This window comes from Lathyrus oleraceus, chromosome 3 (genome assembly GCF_024323335.1).
Source record: "Lathyrus oleraceus cultivar Zhongwan6 chromosome 3, CAAS_Psat_ZW6_1.0, whole genome shotgun sequence".
Classification (NCBI taxonomy): domain Eukaryota; kingdom Viridiplantae; phylum Streptophyta; class Magnoliopsida; order Fabales; family Fabaceae; genus Lathyrus; species Lathyrus oleraceus.
The window spans coordinates 47,920,717-47,943,677 of record NC_066581.1 but is presented as its reverse complement, the minus strand read 5'-3'; the positions used below and the strand labels follow the sequence as shown (position 1 = coordinate 47,943,677).

General features: G+C 36.0%; 2 protein-coding genes across 2 annotated transcripts; both read left to right on the top strand.

The window, feature by feature from the left end:
• Positions 1-9,542: 9,542 nt before the first annotated feature.
• Positions 9,543-14,300, top strand: LOC127132440 (importin subunit alpha). The gene is made up of 11 exons (XM_051061389.1): positions 9,543-9,918; positions 10,416-10,512; positions 10,611-10,702; positions 10,787-10,918; positions 11,109-11,294; positions 11,985-12,148; positions 12,243-12,321; positions 12,838-12,966; positions 13,059-13,186; positions 13,290-13,675; positions 13,910-14,300. The coding sequence occupies exons 1-10, from the start codon at positions 9,703-9,705 to the stop codon at positions 13,651-13,653; spliced, it is 1,587 nt and encodes a 528-aa protein (XP_050917346.1). The 5' UTR covers positions 9,543-9,702; the 3' UTR covers positions 13,654-13,675; positions 13,910-14,300.
• Positions 14,301-15,223: 923 nt separating this feature from the next.
• Positions 15,224-16,418, top strand: LOC127132441 (GATA transcription factor 16). The gene is made up of 3 exons (XM_051061390.1): positions 15,224-15,613; positions 15,734-15,835; positions 15,921-16,418. The coding sequence occupies exons 1-3, from the start codon at positions 15,587-15,589 to the stop codon at positions 16,188-16,190; spliced, it is 399 nt and encodes a 132-aa protein (XP_050917347.1). The 5' UTR covers positions 15,224-15,586; the 3' UTR covers positions 16,191-16,418.
• Positions 16,419-22,961: the final 6,543 nt, after the last annotated feature.

Here is a 22,961-nt window from a genome sequence, read left to right as displayed (position 1 = left end):
TTTCAGGTCTACAATGGTTTCCCCTATTACGAAACCTATCCGACCCAACCTTCCACAGTCCAATTTACATCAATTAATCGTCCTCATTGTCAACACAATTCATATCTTATTTGATTACACCAAACCTAACACGTTTACATCAAATTCCTACGAATTCCCTCTCAATTCTTCCCCAATTTCATTCATCCCAAAAGTTCACAATTTCATCCTAATCATCCGATTCAGAGGTAATTCAAAGGTCTATCACTACCCATGACACATTATCATATAATACCCGTTAAATCAACGATAAACCCCCCTTACCTGAGTTAATCCGGCAAATTCTGCAGCTTCAAGCTCTTCCTCTTCTCTTGTTCTGCCTTTTGCCTTTTTTCTCTTTCAGCCGCTTCTCTTTTCCTTTTCACGTGAAAACCCTTGTTCCAAAATTGGGACTTTTTATTCCAACTTATATATTCCAATAAATAATTATTCCAATAATTATTATTCCAAAATAATAATAATAATAATCCGAATTTCTAATTATTCAATTAAATTAATAAATAAAATATTAATTTAAATTAAATAATTGTCTTATTTTAATTGGGGTGTTACAATAGGCATGCGTGAGAATCTTGCAGGCTAGGTGGATAGGTTAGCATGCATTGGTACAGGTTAGGTTGCACTTGTCTTGTCTAGGAGAAGGCTTGGTGGATGTGTTGCATGCAAAAATGTGACACGTCTAACGCATGCATCACAATTGAATCCGTGTATCTAGGCATGCGTGAGAATCTTGCAGGCTAGGTGGATATGACTTTGATGGATAGGCATGCGTGAGAATCTTGCAGGCTAAGTGGATAGGTTAGCATGCATTGGTACAGGTTAGGTTGCACTTGTCTTGTCTAGGGGAAGGCTTGGTGGATGTGTTGCATGCAAAAATGTGACATGTCTAACACATGCATCACAATTGAATCCGTGTATATAGGCATGCGCGAGTACAAGTATTCACACAAATTTTCACACAGGTATTCACAAAATCTTCACAATATCTTCACATATTTCACACATATCTTCACATATCATGTCATCTTCATCACAATACAAAATCAAAGCTCACGTGAATGCTGAGACTTATGAATGTGATATGTCTGGCTTCCTATTTAGAAACACCGATTGCACTCGTTTTTGTCTAAATAGAGGAGCTGACTTCTCTTGTCTGAAAAAAAAGATTGAGTCCAAACTTAGACAACCTGTGTCCCAAATTTTTTATCAACGACCTTTTTTTTTTAAAATAACTCAGTCAGGTTTTATAAGTCATTGATTCAAAATGACATGGAGGCACAAAACATGTTTCGTAACCATGAGTATTCTGGTTACGATTATATAGTGTTGTACATTGTCTTAGAACAATTTCAACCAACTCAGAATATTCAGTCACAGATTATTGATCCTTTGGTTGATGACGAACAAGATGTTGAACACCCCGTTGAAGACGATGTGGTTGATGATGCAGAAGACGTGGTTGATGACTTGGTGAACCGTGATTCCGAAGACGAAGACCAAGTACAAATACCTATACTCAACGTTACTCACCGCCTGCGCACTTCACAACCCTTAACTTGGGCGAGGATGAGCCCTCATCAGATATGTTCTACAACCCATATATGAGGTCTGATGAGGAGTTAAAGAAGGGTGACCAATTTCGGACCAAGGAAGAGTGTCTGTTAGCAATAAAAAACTGGCACTTGAAAAATTGTGTTAACTGCGATGTTAACAAATCAAACCGGGAAAGATACGTTATTTTATGCGAAAACCCGGAGTGTGGGTATAGGTTGATGGCATCGTACAAGAAGAAACATAATGCGTGGGTGATAGGGTCCATTTCTCAAGCTCACACTTGCGTCAACACAAACATGGCATAGGATCATCGCAAACTTAGCCATGATATGATCTGCCATTCCATAATACCTCTTGTTGAAGCTGACCCGTCACTCAAGGTCAAAACTATTATCTCCCATTGTGTTGCTGTTTTCAAATATACACCGTCATATAGAAAGGCTTGGTTAGCGAAAACCAAGGCAATTGAACTGGTATACGGTAATTGGGAGGAATCATACAAACAACTTCCGCGCTACCTGGCTGCACTACATTTGTATTCACCTGGGACGGTTTATATAATGGAGACCTTGCCGGCAGAATCCCCTGACGGAACTCGTCTAGAAGGTAATGGAATATTCCATAGACTTTTCTGGGCATTCCGTCCCTGCATCATCGGTTTCACATTCTGCAAGCCGCTTATTCAAGTCGATGGAACTTGGCTGTATGGGAAATACAAAGGATCGTTACTGATGGCGGTCGCACAAGATGGAAATTCTAATATTTTCCCAATAGCCTTTGCATTGGTAGAAGGAGAAACGGCTGTTGCTTGGAGTTTCTTTCTTAAGAATCTCTGAACGCACGTGACTCCACAAGTTGACATCTGTGTGATTTCTGACAGGCACGCTTCTATAGACACTGCATACAATAATCCAGCAAATGGTTGGCATGACCCCCCGTCTACGCATGTCTACTGCATAAGGCATATTGCTCAAAATTTTGTGCGGGAGTTCAAAGGTAAATTCTTGAAGCAAAATTTGATAAACGCGGGGTATGCATTAAACCAACCTGGATTCCAATACTACCGCCGGGAAATAGTGTTGGCAAATTCTAATGCAGGGAGGTGGATCGATAATATTGACAGAGCAAAGTGGACTAGGTCATACGACGATGAGGTGAGGTGGGGCCACATGACCACAAATCTTGTGGAATCAATGAACGACGTCTTTAAGGGCATACGTAACCTCCCGGTAACCGCTTTGGTGAGTGCGACCTATTTTCGGATGGCAACGTTATTCATAACAAGAGGCAAGCGCTGACATGCAGTGTTACAGATGAGTCAAGTGTATAGTGATGCCTGCATGAAGTTTATGAGGCAGGAATCTGCCAAAGCCAGCAGCCATCGGGTTACAGAATTCGACCGCCATGGCCACACTTTTAGTGTCAAGGAAACAATTGACCACAACCAGAGGCTGCCCAGACAAGAGTATAGGGTCCTAATACCAGACTGTTGGTGCGACTGTGGTCAATTTCAGGCCTATCGTATGCCTTGTTCCCATGTCATTGCAACGTGTTCACACACCCACTTCGATGCATTGTCGCTAGTGTCTCCCATCTATAAAGTTACAACATTGCTAAATGTATACGACAATCCCTTTCCGGTGGTAGTATTGGAGGCATATTGGCCAGAGTATGACGGGGAAATTGTTTGGCACAACGATTCGATGTGGCGGAATAAAAGTGGTCGCCCAAACAGCAGGCGCATTAGAACTGAAATGGACGTCGCATAGAGAATGCAGAGGAAGTGTAGCATATGTCAACAACTGGGGCATAATAAGAACAAATGTCCATATCGTGGATCCAGTTCCACAACATAGTTTTCATATTCATAACTTTGTGTACCAATGCTATTTATCAATAAAGTTTACTTTTTATTCCAAATAGAAGATGACATTGGAAGAACAAACACAAACATCTAACATTAGAACAACAAATACTAAAACAAAAACAAATACTGGAACAAGAACAAGTACTAAAACAAGAACAAGTACTAGAACAATAACAAATACAAGAACAACAACACAAACAACCATTAAAATCTAGGAAATTACAACAGTTAACACTATGTCATCTGATCCATGCATCATTTGGATGCAATCAATGTCACTTTCAACTTCAATCCACCAACATACCGTTTCTCCAATTTCAAATGAGAACCTTGTTCTAAGCCTCTGAATCCTTCTGATGACTTCACCAGGTTGGTAATCTCCCTCTAACCAAGACATCAAGGACCTTTTTAGTTGGTCCAACGAACGGATTTTCCAAAATTTCATCTCCATTGGGGGTTTGACAGGCGAGAAAATAACATGCCCATCCCTTTTTAAGATTACTGGTTCAGGATCCGGCCGCCTTGATGATATTCGCTGCCATGATGACGTTCTGGGAGATGCCATGAACTCAACTTGATAGAGAAAGTGATAGGAAAAAATGGTGAAGAAAATGCAAGGAAATAACACTTTATTTATAGGAAAAAATCTAGGTTGTACACCAATGTACTTAACCCTAATTAGTGTCGCACTTGATTAATTAGTCTTAGGGAGAATTAGGGTTTGAATCAGGTCATAACTACCAAACTCTAATTATAACCGATCAATAAACCCTAACTATAATTGATTAATTAACCCTAACATGATTAACCCTAATTCTCCCAAAAATTTATAAATAATATTATTTAGTTATAAATTAAATTAATATATATAAATTAATATATATATATATATATATATATATATATATATATATCTTGTAAATAATATTATTTATATATATATGTATTAATATAAATTAATATAATTTATAATAAACATAAATTAATAAATTTAAAATTAGTTAAAAAAGATTTTAAAAAATTAAAAAAATAATTAAAAACATATTAAAAAAATTTAAGAAAAAGCAAAAAAAAAACATTTAGGAGTAGGCGCCACTCCTAGTGGCGACTTGCCCTCCTATTAAAGGGTAGGCGCCATCTAGGGTGGCGCCCATGTGTAATTTAGGGCAAAAAAGTGCCAATTTTTGTAATTTTTTTGAAATTATGTTTATTTTTGAATTTTTTTAAAAAAAGATGATTATTTAAAAAAAATGGTCTCTATTCTTATACCTCTAGAGGGATAAATCAAAATACTTAAATTCTGCTCAGATTTATTCAGCTTTTTCTCTCTTCCTCACCAATTTATTCAAATTGCGAGATCGACCAAATATATTTTAAAGATATTGAAACGTCATACTTAATTATGAAGTGTATTTTTAGGTTTAAGTTAACAATTGTCTTTTTAATATTTAGTTTTTAATGCATGTCATAATAATAATAATATTAATTTATCATCTGTTTCTACATAAAAATCATTTCTTATTATGCTATTTTTGGTTTATAAGCATAATAGTTTTTGGAAATACATTTTCAAATTTTTAGATGCGTCCGAAAATATATTTTTTAAGTTGAGGTGTATTTTGAGTTTCTCATAAAGATATGAAAGTAATCCTCATAAGAGAAGATTTTGTTTGAGAGTTTGGAAGGGAGAGGAAGACATCCGAAAACGATTTTTTTAAAAAAATATAAGAAAATATTTGACATTTTTTTGAAAGAATTATTTTGTATAGAATGGCATTTTTTAAAAATATTTCACATTACTATAGTTTTAATTTTTAGAATAATATAACAACATAAAATATATTGGGAAAATTTATACGAACTCTCAAAAACCCTCATTCGATATTCAAATTTTGAATTCTTCCAAATTAGAGGTTTTTGGTGTTATAAATAAAAATGAACTCTCCAAAACCATCATAACCAAAATTCTTCAATTCTTGTTACTCAATCCTTTAATGTTTTGAAAACCTTCCCCTCCCTTCATTTAAAAACTCTCAAAGAGACCTTTAAGTTTAGGAAGTTTCTTAATGCACCCTATATGTTTCTTAGCCACTACGCAAAAATGCTTAAATGCTCCAAGATTCTGGAGATGCATCTTCGGACGTATCAAATTCTCAGTTAACGTTAAAATATTTCGGAGATGCATCTCCGTTTATTTTTCAGAGACGTATCTCTGTAACCTATCAGAACAATATAATGCATACTGTATTTTGTTTTCGTGCATTCAAATGAAGATTTAAACATATAATTCATATGCAAAAAATAGCGTATATAACTCCACATGATCCAAATGTCATATATAAGTAAACTCGAATATGTTGATAAAGTATTCAGAGATGAAAATAAAATATAATCCACAATACAACTACTATATACTACTGCACTACCGTGTATGTCATACTATATCTCCTTTGCCTCATTTGCCTCATCGGGCTCCTCGACCATTAACCCTTTCGCCCTCAGGTGTTGTCTTTGGTACATCAATGCCCCCCGTGCCTCCGTCATGATGGCATTTAGGACCTGCCTCACATCATACCCATTAGGGAATATACCTTTGTCAATGCCTGCCTACGCAATTTCCACAATACAACGACATCTAGACAAGTCATCCTCATCTAATTGTGCCTGCTCTTCCTCTGGTAGCTCCTGATGAGATGACTTCAGTGAGTCTCCTAGATCAACATGCACCATATACGGATGTGACACCCTAAAGAACCATCTAATATATTCAACCATGTAGAATTGTCAAAGTAGGCTACCCGACCCTAAACGGACCGGCCCTGGCGGGCCTCAAGCTTTTTAGGGCTGGGCCAAAAAAGCCATGTTGTAATATGGGCTCGAAAATTACTTATTGAGCCCGACTCTAGATGGATTTCGGGCTACCCGACCATAAATAAGCTATTTTTCAATAAAAAATTAACATAAAAACTCCATAATATTTATTATAAGTAAAATTAAAAATTATATCATTTTAAGCATAATATTTGAGTACTATATTATCTTTTATAAATACTATAATGCGTTTTTAAATACAACATATGTCAAAATTGTATAAAATAATACTCGAATATTTAACATAAGATAAACTAATAGAATACGAGGAAATATTGTTGATTATATTAATGTATTAGATTTAAAAGAGAAAAATTGAATAGAATAGAGGTAAAATTTAGTGAGATGAGAAAAATTACTGTGTTATTTTGGAGTAAGACAATATAAGTATTAATATTATATTTTAAAAAATTTATAGCTATGCGGGCCTAACGAGTTACCCATGACCCATACGGGTTAGCCCTAATGGGTAGTGGACTTTTTAGGGCTGGTCTAAAAAAGCCATGAAAAATATGAGCTCTAATTTTAAGGCCCAAACCCTATGATTTTCCGGGTCTGACAGGCTGGTCCATATGGGGTAACCCATTTTTACAACTTTACGTCCATGTAGCTCCAGTCGTTGGGGCTATAGTACTTTGTGCCTCCTCTGGTACCAGGCGACTCTCATAATCATCAAACATGTCATTCATATGTCTACGTGTCAAAGTAGGAGGATCAGAGACAATTGGGTGATCGGGAATAGTCTGAGCGTAGCCGAACTGCCGCATGACGTGCTTTGGCAGATGAGGAACAATGAAACATGACCCGCATGTCAACCATCAAGAGTATAACATTATCTCGTCAAATGACCGCATCTCGCGGTGGTCGACATAATTGTTGAAGTGCATGTCCTCGACAACCAAGCAACCAAGATACACTCTGAATGGTTCTGTCGTGTGGTTTCCTCTAAGCGGGGCAAATGCGGTAGCACGCGACATATCATCAATGTAAGTTGGTACACTCTTCCAGCCGGAGATGCGTAGAAAATGCTGGAGGATCTAAGCCTGAAAAGTTTGGAACACATAAATTATAAGTATTGGCGTTGTAAAAATGAAATGAAAATGACATAAAAAGATTAAAAGACCAATAAATATTATCGTTAGTAGTATGATGCTGTCTGTGACCTGCTTCTTCTTCCATCTACAACCCTATGATAACTCCGAGTACAAGTAGACCAAACAAGCGGCCTCCCAGTTATACTCATGGATTCTCTCGAAATCCTAGAAGTATCGTAGGTAGATGACATATGTATAAGTGACATTCTTGTCCATAAAATCGTAGTGCCAACCAAATATAACAAGTATGCTCGCATAACATGCGCTTTGTGGAGCCCCAACCGCTCGTCATCACCTGTAGTCTGATGTGCTCTTTGGAGCTCCTATGTATATACCTTTTTCAAGTATTCAAATCGAGCACGAGCCCCCTGGTCCTATCCAACTCCTCATTCGCCTCCACTTGGTTAGTCCCATATAGTCAACCATAATCTCGAGTGCCTCGTATTTGCTAATCCTTCCATGATTTAGGAGTCTCCCCCTAATCGGAAGATGTAGCAAACACGAGACATCATTGAGTGTGATAGATATCTCACCAAGAGAGAGGTGAAATGATGAGGTATCCGAGTGCCATCTCTCCACGAATGCATTAAGCATCAAGTGGTTGACTATAGTATAATCGGTCATGCACAAGCCCTTCATCCTAACTAATGCTACCTATTCATCCCAAATATGTTTGACATTATGGTCTGGGTACAAAGGAAGTAATGACAACTCTACAGGGCCTCATCTAAATGCTTCTGGCTTAGCATCCTAAGCAGCCTCACCATCTGGAGGTGGCACTGGCTCAACAACATCAGCAGTAGGAGGTGGTACTAGTGTAAAAGCATCAACAATATCAGTAGTAAGAGGTGCCTCTAATAAATCAGACACATATGTCGCCTGAATAGGTGAAACCTAGCGCCTGCGTGAGGATCGAGGGAAAGATGCATCCGTAGGTGAAACCCATCTCCTACGGGAAGAAAAAGATGAAGAAACATGAAGAAAAAGCACGAGCATTAGAAGTAGATGCCTCCGCATGGCCAGAGGGAACGTGAGTATCTAAAATCTGACTCTTCTCCCTCCGCACTAATGCATGTTGTGCAACCCTCCCGTGCCTTAGTCTATCATGTCTATTAACCATAATGTCTGAAATATAAAGTAAACTAGACAATTAGTGCAAGCAAGCAACGATACAAGGAAGAAAAAAAAAACACAGAGAAAATTCTGGAGATGCATCTCTGATTATTGAGAAAATTAAAAATTAATTTTTTTTGGAGATGCATCTTCGGAATTTTCTGCAACACGGACTGAGTCAATGGCGCCTACGTGTACATGAAATCACAAAAAAATGTTTTGATCATCATTTTCAACTAACAAACGTGTTTTACATTATGTCTAAACTATCATATATGTAATTTTTATTTATTTCTAACCTTAGTCATCAATTTCTACTCATTTATACAAAAACTCAAAAAAATTCTAAACATAAAAATCCTTACAAATTACAACTATGCTTTCGTGTTGAATGATGTTCCGATGTTGATTGAAGTTTTCGAGTTTTTGTGTTTGATTTTGGGAAAAAAACTTAAGAGATTTTGAAGTGTTTTTGAATAATATCAGAAATGAGCAAGATGAAAGGTTCTGATGCGATTTAAACTCCAAAATATTTTAGAGATGTATCTTTGAAATTATTTTGAAGATATAACTCCGAATTTTTTTAATGTTAACTAAGACTTGAGTGCATCAAAAGATACATCTCCAAAATTTTTTTAAAATAATTTTACGTGATAGTTAAAAAATATATAAAATATATTAAAAAATTCGTTTAAATTAAAAAAAATAATGTCAAATTGGGCCTCCGTCTATTGTTCTTTTTCTAGAGAAAATTGTTCTTAAATGAAAACGACAACGTTCGAAAACATTAGTCAAAGACAAAAATCTAGCAAAAAAAAAACGGGGTCTTGCTCATTCCGTTTTCGAGTCGCCGATAAAAGAGTGACCTATATTTTCCTCCAATAAGGTAACTTTTTCCCTCATCTTCAAATTCAAACTAGTGGCATTTCCGCAATTCTAACCCGATCCAAGTCCACTTTCCTCCCCGAATCCACTTTTCAACCTCACTATATAAACCCCTCTTCATTCCTAACTTTTCAAACTCCTCAGAAACCCAAACCCTCCCTCACTCGCCACTTTTCCTTTCGCCTGTCTCAAATTCTCTATCTGTAAGTTAAATTCCGCTCCGGTTCAATTTCTCAATTCCAAATCCGATTAACAGCAAATTCCTCCGATTGTTAAACGATGTCGTACCGTCCCACCGCAAACGCGAGGACCGAGGTCCGCCGCAATCGGTACAAGGTGGCCGTTGATGCCGAAGAAGGTCGCAGACGGCGGGAGGATAACTTGGTTGAGATCCGGAAGAATCGCAGGGAGGAAAGCTTGCAGAAGAAGAGGCGTGAGGGACTTCAGAATCAGCAGATGCCTGCATCAGTTCAATCTGGTTTACTAGAGAAAAAGGTGAAAATGCTCCCGATATTCAATCAGCTGTTCCTTTCGATTATCTATTTGTCTCAGCAGTTAATTAATTACGTCGATTTCTGATTCGTTTTCAATTGTTTCACTGATTAAAAAAATCACTATCTTACTCATATATGTTGGATTAGTGATTAGGTTAATTTCATTATTTTGACTCTGTTTTTTTCAGTTTATCTTGTTTTGTTTCATTTGAGATTTCAAATTGTTTATTTTGTAAGGGATATACTGTACTTATGATATAAGAAATTAGAGTTTCACTGTAATTTTGAAAGGTATGTATATGTTCCTAGTGGCACAACAATTCTAGTAGCACACTTTTTCTATTGAGTGTTTGGGAGGGAGGTACATGCATTTTGAAAACCATGGTGTGATTGTCGATGCAATTTCCATTTGGATGGCATTATGTTAGATTGAATGAACTTAAACCATGGTGAACTTTACTGAATTGTTGTTTCATGTGTATGTCTATCTTTCTACAGTTGGAACACCTACCGGCCTTGGTTACAGGAATTTGGACTGAGGATAATAACATGCAGTTCGAGGCAACAACTCAGTTTCGGAAGTTGCTTTCAATTGGTTAGATATTGTTCTATGTACAATTTTTTTCCTCACAATAATTTCTTATTTACTATTTGTTAAGGGACATCTGGTTAACAATTTGTATGTCTGATCAGAACGTAGCCCACCGATTGAGGAGGTTATACAAGCTGGTGTTGTTCCGCGCTTTGTCGAGTTCTTGATGAGGGAGGATTTTCCCCAGCTGCAGGTTGTTTATCTTCCTTGTTTTATTTTATGCAATAAATATTTACTTCATGTATACTGTGTTGACTTTGTTTACTATATGTTGTAGTTTGAGGCTGCTTGGGCCCTGACAAATATAGCTTCTGGAACATCTGATAACACTAAGGTAGTAATTGATAGCGGTGCTATCCCAATTTTTGTGAAGCTCCTTGCTTCTCCTAGTGATGATGTCCGTGAACAGGTATGATTTATACACCTTATGTGAAGCTCCTGTTTCTAGATTCCAAGTGTTATGCTCGAATGTGTTTTGTGCATGCTACTGAGGTTGAGCTGAATGCAAGTGTTTTGAATTTTATTATTTCTTGGACAATCTAGTGTGATATATCTCATCTGAAGTTTATCATCTTTGCCGTGTTTTTGTGTACTGTCAGGCTGTGTGGGCATTAGGAAATGTTGCTGGAGATTCACCTAGGTGCCGTGATCTTGTTCTCAGTCATGGAGCTTTGCTTCCTCTGTTGGCTCAATTGAATGAGCATGCCAAACTTTCTATGCTCAGAAATGCTACTTGGACACTCTCAAACTTTTGCCGGGGGAAGCCACAGCCTAGTTTTGATCAGGTTTGAAGTTATGCATAATATTTCTAAAATTAGATTCTTTATTTACGAGTGGTTCTATATACATACACATACACAAATGGGCCTGTATACCCAACATCTAGACTTCTAACTATGAGTTTTAGTACCTTCGCATTTTGTTCTTTAGATAATCTGCAGTTATGAAATGACTTTCTTTGACTTTCTCCATTTGTTTGAATTTTCTTGTTGCTATGCTGCTTTCATCAACACCTTTGTATGTTGAAAAATCATTAAATTGCTTAATGTCTGCCGATGTTTATATTGAAAAATTATGAAATTCCAGTGTTTGCAGCTCTGTGTTGTCTTGGATAGCTGATTGTTAAAGTTCTGCTGTGCAATAGTGCCGCTATGGTGACCATGACAACATTTTATACTAAGTAGCGTATTGCGAAACAATAACTGTTTGTTCAAATTCTATTATACTCTAATGGCTATTTAACAACATTGGTGTAGCTATATTGTTCTTCAGTTGCATATGATAAGTATAGTTGGTTAAATATATGGTTTTTATGTGAAGGTCTTATTATTTGACATGTATTTCACACTTGCAAAGCTATTTGTTGGATCCATCGTTTATTTTTTAAGTTTCGTTTGCTTGTTGATTACGTGATTTTAATGTATTGATGATTGATTCTTATGACTATGCTATCTTCCCATCCTGTCTACTTACAGGTTAAGCCTGCGCTTCCTGCACTTGCCAGTCTCATCCATTCTAATGATGAAGAAGTCTTGACTGATGCCTGTTGGGCACTTTCATATCTTTCTGATGGCACAAATGATAAAATTCAAGGCGTAATTGAAGCTGGTGTTTGTAGCCGGCTTGTTGAGCTTCTACAGTGAGTATTCTGAATATCTCATTTCTCTGTTCAATGTAGTTTCCACTTTGTTACTGTGATATCATATTCTAAATATTATCCTGCTCTTGTTCAGGCACCCATCTCCTTCTGTGCTTATCCCCGCTCTCCGTACAGTTGGAAATATTGTCACTGGAGATGACATGCAGACACAGGTATTAAGCTCAAGAATTTCTCAAAGGTCTTTGTTCTCTTACATACAGTAGTCACTTAGTGATTTTGCATTAAAGGAAATAGTAATACACACGGGAACTGGTTATTTTTATACTGAAATTAAAGTCATTCATGGAAGAAACCTCCTGTACAAAAGGAAAAATTGATTAACAAGTAAATTTTTCAAAAAGGCAGAAGTAGTAAGAGATAAACAAGCAGAGCTGATTTGAGTTAATAACTTAATATGCACTCATTGCCTAAGCCACCAATTTAATCATGTTTTGCCTTGCCACTATTTCCCATCATCTCCTCCTCCTTCACAGTTTCTTTATGACCCCATTGCCCAAATCTCCTCTCATACCTTGCAACCATGCATATATTCTGTTACACTCCATATCTGTTTCTTCCTCACAACTACCAGCATTGGAGTTTGATATATTGCCATCATGAGTCACTTCCTTGATTATTATTTTACTTTTGTTTTTTGGTTTGTGTTAATGTGGTTCTTTTCTGCCCAGATCATCATCAATCATCAAGTTCTTCCCCGTCTTATGAATCTCTTGTCTAATACTTATAAAAAAAGCATCAAGAAAGAAGCATGTTGGACATTATCCAATATCACAGCTGGGAATACACAACAGATTCAGGTTTGCTCATTTGCGATAATGAAATTGTGATGTGTTGTGATTGCTTTTGGAGGACTTAGTATATATTTCTCTCTATTCTTGAAAATTCACAGGCCGTAATTGATGCCAATATAATTCCACCTTTGGTCACCTTGCTTCAAAATGCTGAGTTTGATATCAAGAAGGAAGCTGCATGGGCCGTCTCTAATGCTACATCGGGTGGATCTCATGAACAACTCAAGTATGGGGAGATCCTTATCTTTGCAATGTTCCTCAGTATTTTTTATTGGTTTTAATACATATTTGTTTCAAGATATCATAAATTATTTTTTCTTTGTTGTCAGGATCTTGGTAAATCAAGGGTGTATTAAGCCTCTATGTGATCTTCTCATATGTCCTGATCCTAGGATTGTGACAGTTTGTCTTGAAGGGCTTGAAAACATCTTAAAGGTAGGCGAGGCTGATAAAAATGTTGGCAACGCTGAGGGCGTGAATCTGTTCGCCCAAATGATTGATGATGCTGAGGGTTTGGAGAAAATTGAGAACCTCCAGAGTCATGACAACACCGAGATTTATGAGAAGGCTGTGAAGATTCTCGAGACATACTGGTTGGAGGAAGATGATGAAACCATGCCTACAGGGGAAGGGTTCAACTTTGGTGGCTCGGAAGTTCCTTCTGTGCCTACTGGTGGATTCAACTTCAACTAAAAGTTATTCATGTTTTGTTAAGGTACCATTATGTCATATTTGGCTTTTTTATGGTTCACAAACTCTTCACAGCAACTAGAAAACTAAGTGCACCTTTGGACTCAAGGTGAATGTGACAAAACCACAACATGCCACTGTGATTTTGCAAAAGCTACACTTTGGAGCTTCAACAAAATCACGATGCCACCATGATTCCTTACATGTACCAAGTTTAGGAAGTTTGCATGCTTATGTGTTTGCATTCTTATAACTGCAGGATTTCGGCTGGTCCATCAGTGAAGTTCTCCAGTATGGTGGTTCAGTTCAACAGTTGAGGGTCAAGTCAGTGTCGTTTCATCGTCCTTAAGTTCTGTAAGGTCCAGCCTGGGTAAATAGGCTGTTACTGGACTGGCTTGGGTTTTTGAAATGGCTGGTTTTACATACATCTGTGGGACAGTTGGGGTGTGGCTTGCTTTTCTTGTCACTTCCTAATTAAATATTAGAGATTGCTTTTTGCCAAGTGATTTGGCTCTTCTATAGAATTTCATGTTAGATTTCTTTCCCTGCATAGATTTGGAGTCATTAAGTACTACTTATGATTCTGGCTATTTTGGCAAATATCAAATGATACTATTCTTTCTTCATTATAGAAACTGAGATTTTTATTATTCACTAGGCTTTCTAGGTCCCGTTCAGGTTCATTATGCAATGTTAAGAAATTTGGTCTGGAAATTTTTGCATTATTATTCAATGGGATTAAGATTGAATATTGTTCAAATGATAAAAAATGTAACCTCGTATGGCTTTATCTCTTTTTAAGATTGCACTGTTTGGGTATATACGTGATCAAACTCAATTTTTATTTGCTATTTTAATTTTAAAAAGGAATGCGTGGAAAATGCTATTTACCTTAATAGGAGTCAAATTAAGGCTAACCTCATCGGTTGGTTCAGATGGTTGGAAACTTTACTTGAATTGTATTAAAATGTTTCTTTTAACTATACTGCAACCTTAATTTTTTTTAAATATTTTTCATGTTAAATACTTTTTTTTATGTAACAAAAGTTCTCTAACGAATTCAAAAAATGGATTCTCGTTTCCTTTGTCAAGGTGGCATATCCGAAATGAACAAACATTCGTATACCGTGAGTACCATTATCATACTACCACCGTGTCTAGGTATCTAGCTACTTTAATACGTCCGTGCATTTTTTCATGTTGATACAATTTTGCCTCTATTTTCATGCCAAACCCAAAATTGATACTGATAACAGTAACACATAAAATTAATTTTGTTATAATTGTAGATTCTCTCGCCCCCATCCCATTTTTATGATTAATCAGGTCCTACATAATCATTCCAACCTCATCTTTCTCATATTTACCCAATGCAAAACATCATCTTTAAGACGTGGTTTTGCTTAATTTGGCACTAGTTTAATGAAATGAACCCAACCAATTAAAAACACATGTTAAACTAATCATCATATCGTTGAATTAATTTTTTCATCATAATCATTTGGAAAATCACATAAATGACTAAATTATAAACTTGACATATTCAGTTATTCACATAGAATGCATGAAAAAAAGACTCGTTTTACAAATAGTGTCCAAAGTGGGATCTTGAAATTTCCATTTCCACTTATAATTCTGTTGCAGAAGAGGTATACACGTCATATAGACACGTGGCGTATCTAAAATCCGAAACTTACAAAGTTGCCACTGTAGTATAGGAAACAAAGAAGGGTATATCGGTCATTGTAATGCCACTCTTAGGATTCTCTTGAGGTATTTCCACCTTAGTCGGTTGCTCAGTGCGTGCATTCGTTTATATCCATTTTCTCTTTCTCTCTCTCTCTCTAGTTTTTGGAACACTACTCGTTTCGGTGATTCGGTTACTACCGTTTCGTTCATATTTAATTGAATCCATCATTGTTTTGGTTTTGTGTCAATGGGAATCATGGATCAAATGAACAAGGTATATTGAAAGTTTTTTTTTAATCATGTTGAGCTAGGTACTAGGTAGTAGTAGCTACTTCTACTAACGTTGTTGTTGTTGTTGAAATGGTAAACATGTTTTTTTTGATGTATTTAACAGGAATGTTGTTCATATGATGAAATGGGTGTGATCAAGAAATGTTGTGCTGATTGCAAAACCACCAAGACCCCACTTTGGAGAGGAGGACCGAATGGACCCAAAGTATAGTATTTTACTTTACCCATTGTTCATGTTATGGAAATTTTAATATTTGATTTTTGATTTTTTGTTTTTTTGGATGATGTAGACGTTGTGCAACGCTTGTGGAATTAGGTACAGGAAGAGAAGAGGTTGTTGTAAGAAAGGACAAGAAAAGGAAAGGAAGAGAGAGAAATCAGAGAGTGAGAGTGATGACGATGATGATTGGAGTGAGTTTTTGAGAATGAAGTTAGTGGCTTTAGGGGAAGAGGTTTTCTTGCATTCTGTTTTGAAGAAAGAAAAGAGGATTAAGTTAGGTGAAGAGGAAGAAGCTGCTGTGTGTTTAATGGCACTCTCTTGTGGCTTTGTTTTTGCTTGAAGATAGATATTCCATAGTTTTTATGACCACCATTGAAGATATTCCATAGGTGCTAACAAGTAGTAACAAGTGTTTTTTTTTGGGAGCATTTTGAAGTAGAAAGGGTATGAAATTCAGTGGTTTAGAGTTAGGGTGTAGAGAATGAAGGGAGAAAGGATTGGGTTTTCTTTTTTGTTTCTTCTGTTTATATTATTATCTATGCTATAATATGTTGAGTTCATTGAGTTATTAGTGTTAGTATTTCAGATTTATGTATTGGTAGTTGTTATTATTTGTTTCGATTCCTTTGTTTGTGTATATAAGCTTTTGGTTTTAGAATCTAAGACTGTAGTTGCTCAATCACTAGGGAGAATTGATAGCAGCAGAATCATTAGCTCCAAGAGCAAAATAAAATACAATCTAAAATTGAAAGGCTGAGATGAGATATGCAATTTTTTTGAGGTGACAGATATTTCTTTATCAAGCAACACAGGAGGGAGTATTAGGAGAATATTCCTCAGTTTCAACATTAATGTTGACACTTTAAGGAGGAAATGTTAGGAGGATATTCCTGAGCTCAAACATAAATGAAATATATTCAAACATGTTATAGCTGAATAAGAAAGATACACGGATTATGGTTAGCCGAACGAAATGAAATATATTATGCTTTACTAGTATTTCATGTGAGTGATTCATGTTAGATTTCGAAGGCAACAATGTTTTTGTCAGTAAAATTAGTTTTAGACATAAATATCTTACTGGACACTTAAAAATAAATATCAGGGTCCAAAATGTTAAGTATTTTTGTTTAAAGAATTTTTTTTAAATGAAATTTGTTTATATATATTATATTATATATATATATATATATATATATATATATATATATATATATATATTATATATATATAATATATATATATATATATATATATATATATATATATATATATAATAATATATATATATATATATATATATATATATATCTAAATATTATATATATATATATCTATATATATATATATATAAAAGATATATATATATATATATATATATATATATATATATATATTATATATATATATATAATATATATATATATAATATATATATATATATATATATATATATATATATATCTATATATATATATATATATATATATATATATATATATATATATATATATATATATATAATATATATAATTTTGTAATTTAATCTTTTAACTTTATCTTTACTTTTTGCATTTTTTTTAGTTTAACAATTCATAAAAAAAATTAATATTTTTTTGCATTTTTCCAAAGATTGCATCTTAAAAAAAGAGTGGCCAGTCGGGAGTGGCCAGTCGGGGATCAATATAGACGAACAAGAACAATTGCTCCCATGCTTTAATATTTTTTTTTGAAATTCACGCCTTTAATGCCTCATGTTTCAAACGAGGTATCCTTATTATGACTTTGGATACTGGAACACTTGAATGTTGTTTGTGAGTGATTTCAAGTGTTGATAGGGTCTATTTTCTTTTGCATGCTAGTATATGATTCTTGAAGAGTCAGCTTCGCATTTCTCTGAGTTATTTTTGTCTATTACCTCCTTTCTCTTTTGAAGCTAGCGGAAATATACCCGAAGGTATCACACGCTCGAAGGTACAACAGAGTCGTCATCAAACTTTATTTATTTTTGAAGGAAAGAAAAAACATCGATAAAACTCGGGGAAAACAATGGGTAAGGAAGTCGGTTATGCAAGGGGGAGGTATTAGCACCATTTACATCTGTTGTACTCAACGAGAATTGTTTTGATTGTTCTATGCTAGAATGAGTGTTATTATCTAAAAATTACTCACAAAAGAATAAAAGAAAAAGGAGAAGAATAAACAAAGTACTTGAAGAGGATTATGGTCCTCATGCCTACATATCCTTATAGTGCAATTAGGAATTTAGAGCTCCGTAGTTCATAGAACTAATGGCGGGAGATGAAACAAGAGTGATAAAAGTATGGTTTGAACCAAAAAAATAATATTGTTTGAATCCATGAAGGGATGAAATTTGAATCAGAGAGTAAAACTGACATGAACAAATATGTGGGGAGCCCGAGGCATGTAACCACTATATGCAAGGGCCAAAAATAAAGGGAATTAAGTGTTTGGCATCAAGGCAAACATTTCTCGGTCCAAAGACAGACACTGGATGAAGTTAAAGAAATAGTGTATTTGACTCAAAGAGGAAGTGTATCACATGAAGCGAATGATTGGTAAAACGTATTGAATGGATGTAGTGAATAATGAATGGTAGGAAGAAAGTTATAATTAAGGTAGAAAGAATTGAAAGATTGGGTAAAAGTGACATAAAGTATGATTTGGAACCAAAAGATAAGGGTATTATTGGAATCCATAAAGAAAATGGTGTTTGAAACAAAAGTAAACATGAATCAAGCCAAAAAGATAGGAATTAAGTGTTTCACATCAAGACAAACATCTCTTTGTATAAAGGTGGACAATTGTCCTAAAAGGTTATATATGGAATTTTAAAAAAATATGATTTTGTTCTAAAGAGAGGTAGTATGTCACTAAGATGAATGATTATGATTGAAGATAAATGATGGATAATTAAAGATATGAATGGTTCCCTAAGGCAGAAGAAAGAATAATTATGAATGTGAACTGAGAATCAATAATTAGAATGCTCGTCAAGAGCTCAAAGCCTTGTGCCTACGTATTCCCACAGTGCAATGAGAAAGTCAGAGCTTCGTAGTTCATAGAACTAATGCGAAACAAGGACGAAAAGATTGATTTGATAAGAAGTAATGAAAAGTATAACTTGTCCCCAAAAGAAAATGGTAGCATGGGAACCCATACAGGTAAATGAACTTTGAACCAAAGAGTAAACAATCATAAATCCAGAAAACAAAGAAATTAAGTGTTTGACATCAAGGAAAACATCTCTTGGTTCACATGATGGGCACTGGAATTTCCCTAAAAGGATATATATGGGAGCCAAAGGAAAATGATGTTTGGTCCAAGGAAACAATATATCATTGTAGGGGAACAAGCAGTTTGAAACCAAAAGAGAATGATATATTGAATCCATGAAGGAATAAACTCTGAACTAAAGAGTAAACAAGCATCAAGCCATAAAACAAAGGAACTAAATGTTTGACAAAAAGGAAAATATCTCTTGGTTCATAAGATGGGCATTGGAATTTCCCCAATAGGATATGCATGAAATCGAAAAGGATAAGGTATTTGGTTTCAAAGAGAAGACGACAAAATACTGTTGAAGGATGATAATGATTGATAAAGAAGGCTTGACAGTCATCGGATATGAACCACACTAAAGTCTATGAGTAAAGATGAATAAATGAACAACTGAGTCATTCGTCCCATACCCAAAGATATTCAGAATGAGTTAAGGAATTCTCCACTCTCAATTCTTCTTTACTACTTAAGGCTCATGACATGTGATTCTTATCATAACTTCCAATTTGCTGAAGACGACTCTTCTTACTGCTCCTTATGCTAAAGAGTTGTCAATCATTTGATTCGAATTACACTAAAGTCTATGAGCAAAGGTGAATACCTTGAGAAACTGGGTCATTCGTCCCGTACCCAAGGATATCCTAGACAAGGATATGAATGATCCACTCTCATCACTCTTTGTTACTTAAGGCTCATGGCGTGTAACTCTTATCATGTTTAACAAGTATTGGTAAAGATTCTGATTGTTGCATTGTTGCTTGTGAAGAGAGACTTGACAATCATTTGATTCAAACCGTGCTAAAGTTTATGAATAAAGGTGAATACGATGAGAAACTAGGTCATTCTTCCCGTACCTAGAGATATTCAGAATGAGTTAAGGAATTCTCCATTCTCACTCCTTCTCTATTGCTTAAGGCTCATGTCACACAACTCGAATCATGGTTGACAAGTGTTGACCTTTGTTGTGCTTGAGAAGTAGTCTACTGCCTGATTTGTCTGGGATGCCTTGACTGGAAGTCCGAACTTGAGGTCTTGAGATCCATAACATCTCAATTACAGGACTTGGGCTTACCAAGTGATCAAGAGACTTTTGATCAGTTGAATAGATTGTGGAATATACACAATCAAAGGATTTAAAATCAAAATATACTTTGATCAATGTTGAAAAGTATATTTCCGGCAAATATTTTAATATCGTATCCACAGAGATTGGTTGTTATTACCGCCGTTCTATAATCCAAATTGTTATAAGCTTAAAAAGTAACCAAGTTGTTTTGTTTGAAAAGTTATCTTTTGAGTAAAATGTCACTAAAACAATAAAATGGTTTTAATCAAATGTAAAAGGCTTGGCAAGATTGGAGTTCACTATTCAAATTACTTATGATTCCTTATGAAAACTATATAGATTCAAGATTATTGATGATGTTCAAGTATCCTCTCAATATCATTTATGTCTAAATGATATTGTGATAATCACTATATTAATCTTTAGACAATTTCTCCACCTAAGTATCAATATAACAATCTTTAATGGTTGATACAAAAGAAGAGTAGTGAATAAATCTATTTCTACAACTCATTCACTACTTGAAAACATATTTTATGTCAAGACTTAAATAATCTCTTTCAACAACTACTCAAATCTAATATTCAAATTAGGGAAAAAATATCTTTCAATACATCAACAATCTTTCATCATATATAAAAGTCAAATGAAATACATAACCAAATAAGAATAGCTACTACCTCCAAACTTGACAAAATGGGGTTTAGCTTCTCATCATCATTGTGGAAAGCAAAAGGCAATGGAAGAATAAACTCTGTTTTTTTCTTACAAAATATCAAAACTATGAATGAATCCCTCAACAATTTCCATTCTGTTTTCTAAAAAGGGTTGACCTTTCCTAAAATGCTCATTTTCATCTAAAGCTAAAAAGCCCCCTAAAACAGACACAGAAATGGCAAAACACAATTGGCCTTGAAAACAACACACTTGGCCAAAACAGCTTGCTGGATTCGCAAGCTTCGCGGCGCGAACTGAAGCTACTTCAGCTTCCTTGCCTTGCAAGCTTCATCCAATTAGTCGTCCAAATGTAATTCTTCAAAAATAGGCCTCCATATTGCATTCAACACTTCTTCCAAATTATGCTTATACATTCCAAAGCTTTCTTGTCCAAAAATTCTACAAAACTAACAAATATGTGAAATAACTACTCAAAACAACATAAGTTAAACCTAATTGCATTTATACAAATTAGTGAGAATAAAAGTGTGTAATTTACATCAAAAATTGGTAAAAGGTGTCGCATTACGCGAAAAACCGGCGGGAAAACAAGAACAACAGAGCCGCCACCGTGTGTTATTTATCCCAAAAGAGGGAAAGGAAACGCTCGAAGTAAACCTGGGAAAAGACATGGTCTCGCGACCAAAGAGAATGGGATCGGGAGTCGGTTATGCGAAGGGAAGGTATTAGCACCCCTACGCATCCGTCGTACTCGACGGGATCCACGCACAAAAGGAAGGAAAATGATTGCTAAAATACTGCTCACACACACACACTGGCTGAAAGAGACACAGAAAAACAGACAAGACGGACTCGGCAGGATATCGCATCCTGGGCCTACTTAGTCTATCAGGCATAGACATCAGAGTCGAAGTAGTTCGGACTGGGGAAACGACACATGCTCGCTAGGATGTCGCATCCTATGCATACGTATCTCCTTGGACGAAAGAGAATCAGAGCATTCGTAGCTCGGCTGACACGCACACAAACAAACACAGGCAAAGGCAAACGTGGAGCCCGAATGCCAGTCACTGGACTTACATCAGCATCCGAACCAAAACACACACAAAGAGGCAAACGTGGAGCCTGAATGCCAACCACTGGACTTACATCAGCATCCGAACCAAACACACGCACACTGGAACCCTAATGCCACTCGATGGACTTACATCAGCTTCCAAGCACACAACAAGGCAAAACAAAGACACAGGCGCCCGGAGAGATCTGCTCATCTCCTGCCTACGTACCTCATCTGGTATGAGGATCAGGGCGACGTAGTTCCCCTACGGAGGGATACAGGACTAGCCTAACCAGATAACAGAGGGAGACACAACACTAGGGAGACTACGACTCGAGCCTAGATGTTATCATGCAAATCATCCCTAAGTTAAGGTTTCTAGCTAACTAGCACAGGGAGCCAGCCTATCCTAAACATGACTTGCACAGGAAGCAAGCCACACACACACTTAACTTGCACAGGAAGCAAGCCAAGCAAAACCTAACTTGCATAGGAAGCAAGTCTAAACCAACCCTAACTTGCACAGGAAGCAAGTCAAACAAACATACAAGCTCAGGTAGCACACACTATACACAAGCAAGTGGCTCAAACAAGGGTTAGGTTTTAGTCGAGGGGTCATATCAACCTCAACAAACAAACCACTGGAACTGGGTAGTGTTAGCTCTTAACCTTGCCATTGAGGGGCTAAGGTGAAGCGGATGATAGGTGAGTGAAGATAAGACTTCACAGCTCTTATCCCTGGCCTGGGAGAGCTCAAGACAAGAATGTGTGGGTTCAGAAAGTGGGAACCCTTCTACACATTTGATACTGACTCAACTGTACAATTGTACAAGATCTTGGGTTTGTATCTGCAATGCATCAACACAGTGGTGTGAGCAAAGCAGATGACACACAGAATAGCAGGGGATAGATTGCATGTCCCTTGGGTTCTGCCAATTGCCTCTTCACTTAGGAGGTCTTTGACTCTATGCAAGGACAAAAGTAAACAGTCACAAACATTGCCTCTT

Excerpts from the sequence above, each read along its gene's own strand:
- LOC127132440 (XM_051061389.1), top strand. The coding sequence starts at position 9,703 with ATGTCGTACCGTCCCACCGCAAACGCGAGGACCGAGGTCCGCCGCAAT. Across the intron at positions 10,919-11,108 it reads GTGATGATGTCCGTGAACAG|GCTGTGTGGGCATTAGGAAA; the intron begins GTATGATTTATA and ends GTGTACTGTCAG. Across the intron at positions 13,187-13,289 it reads GGATCTCATGAACAACTCAA|GATCTTGGTAAATCAAGGGT; the intron begins GTATGGGGAGAT and ends CTTTGTTGTCAG.
- LOC127132441 (XM_051061390.1), top strand. The coding sequence starts at position 15,587 with ATGGGAATCATGGATCAAATGAACAAG. Across the intron at positions 15,614-15,733 it reads TCATGGATCAAATGAACAAG|GAATGTTGTTCATATGATGA; the intron begins GTATATTGAAAG and ends TGTATTTAACAG. Across the intron at positions 15,836-15,920 it reads GAGGACCGAATGGACCCAAA|ACGTTGTGCAACGCTTGTGG; the intron begins GTATAGTATTTT and ends TGGATGATGTAG.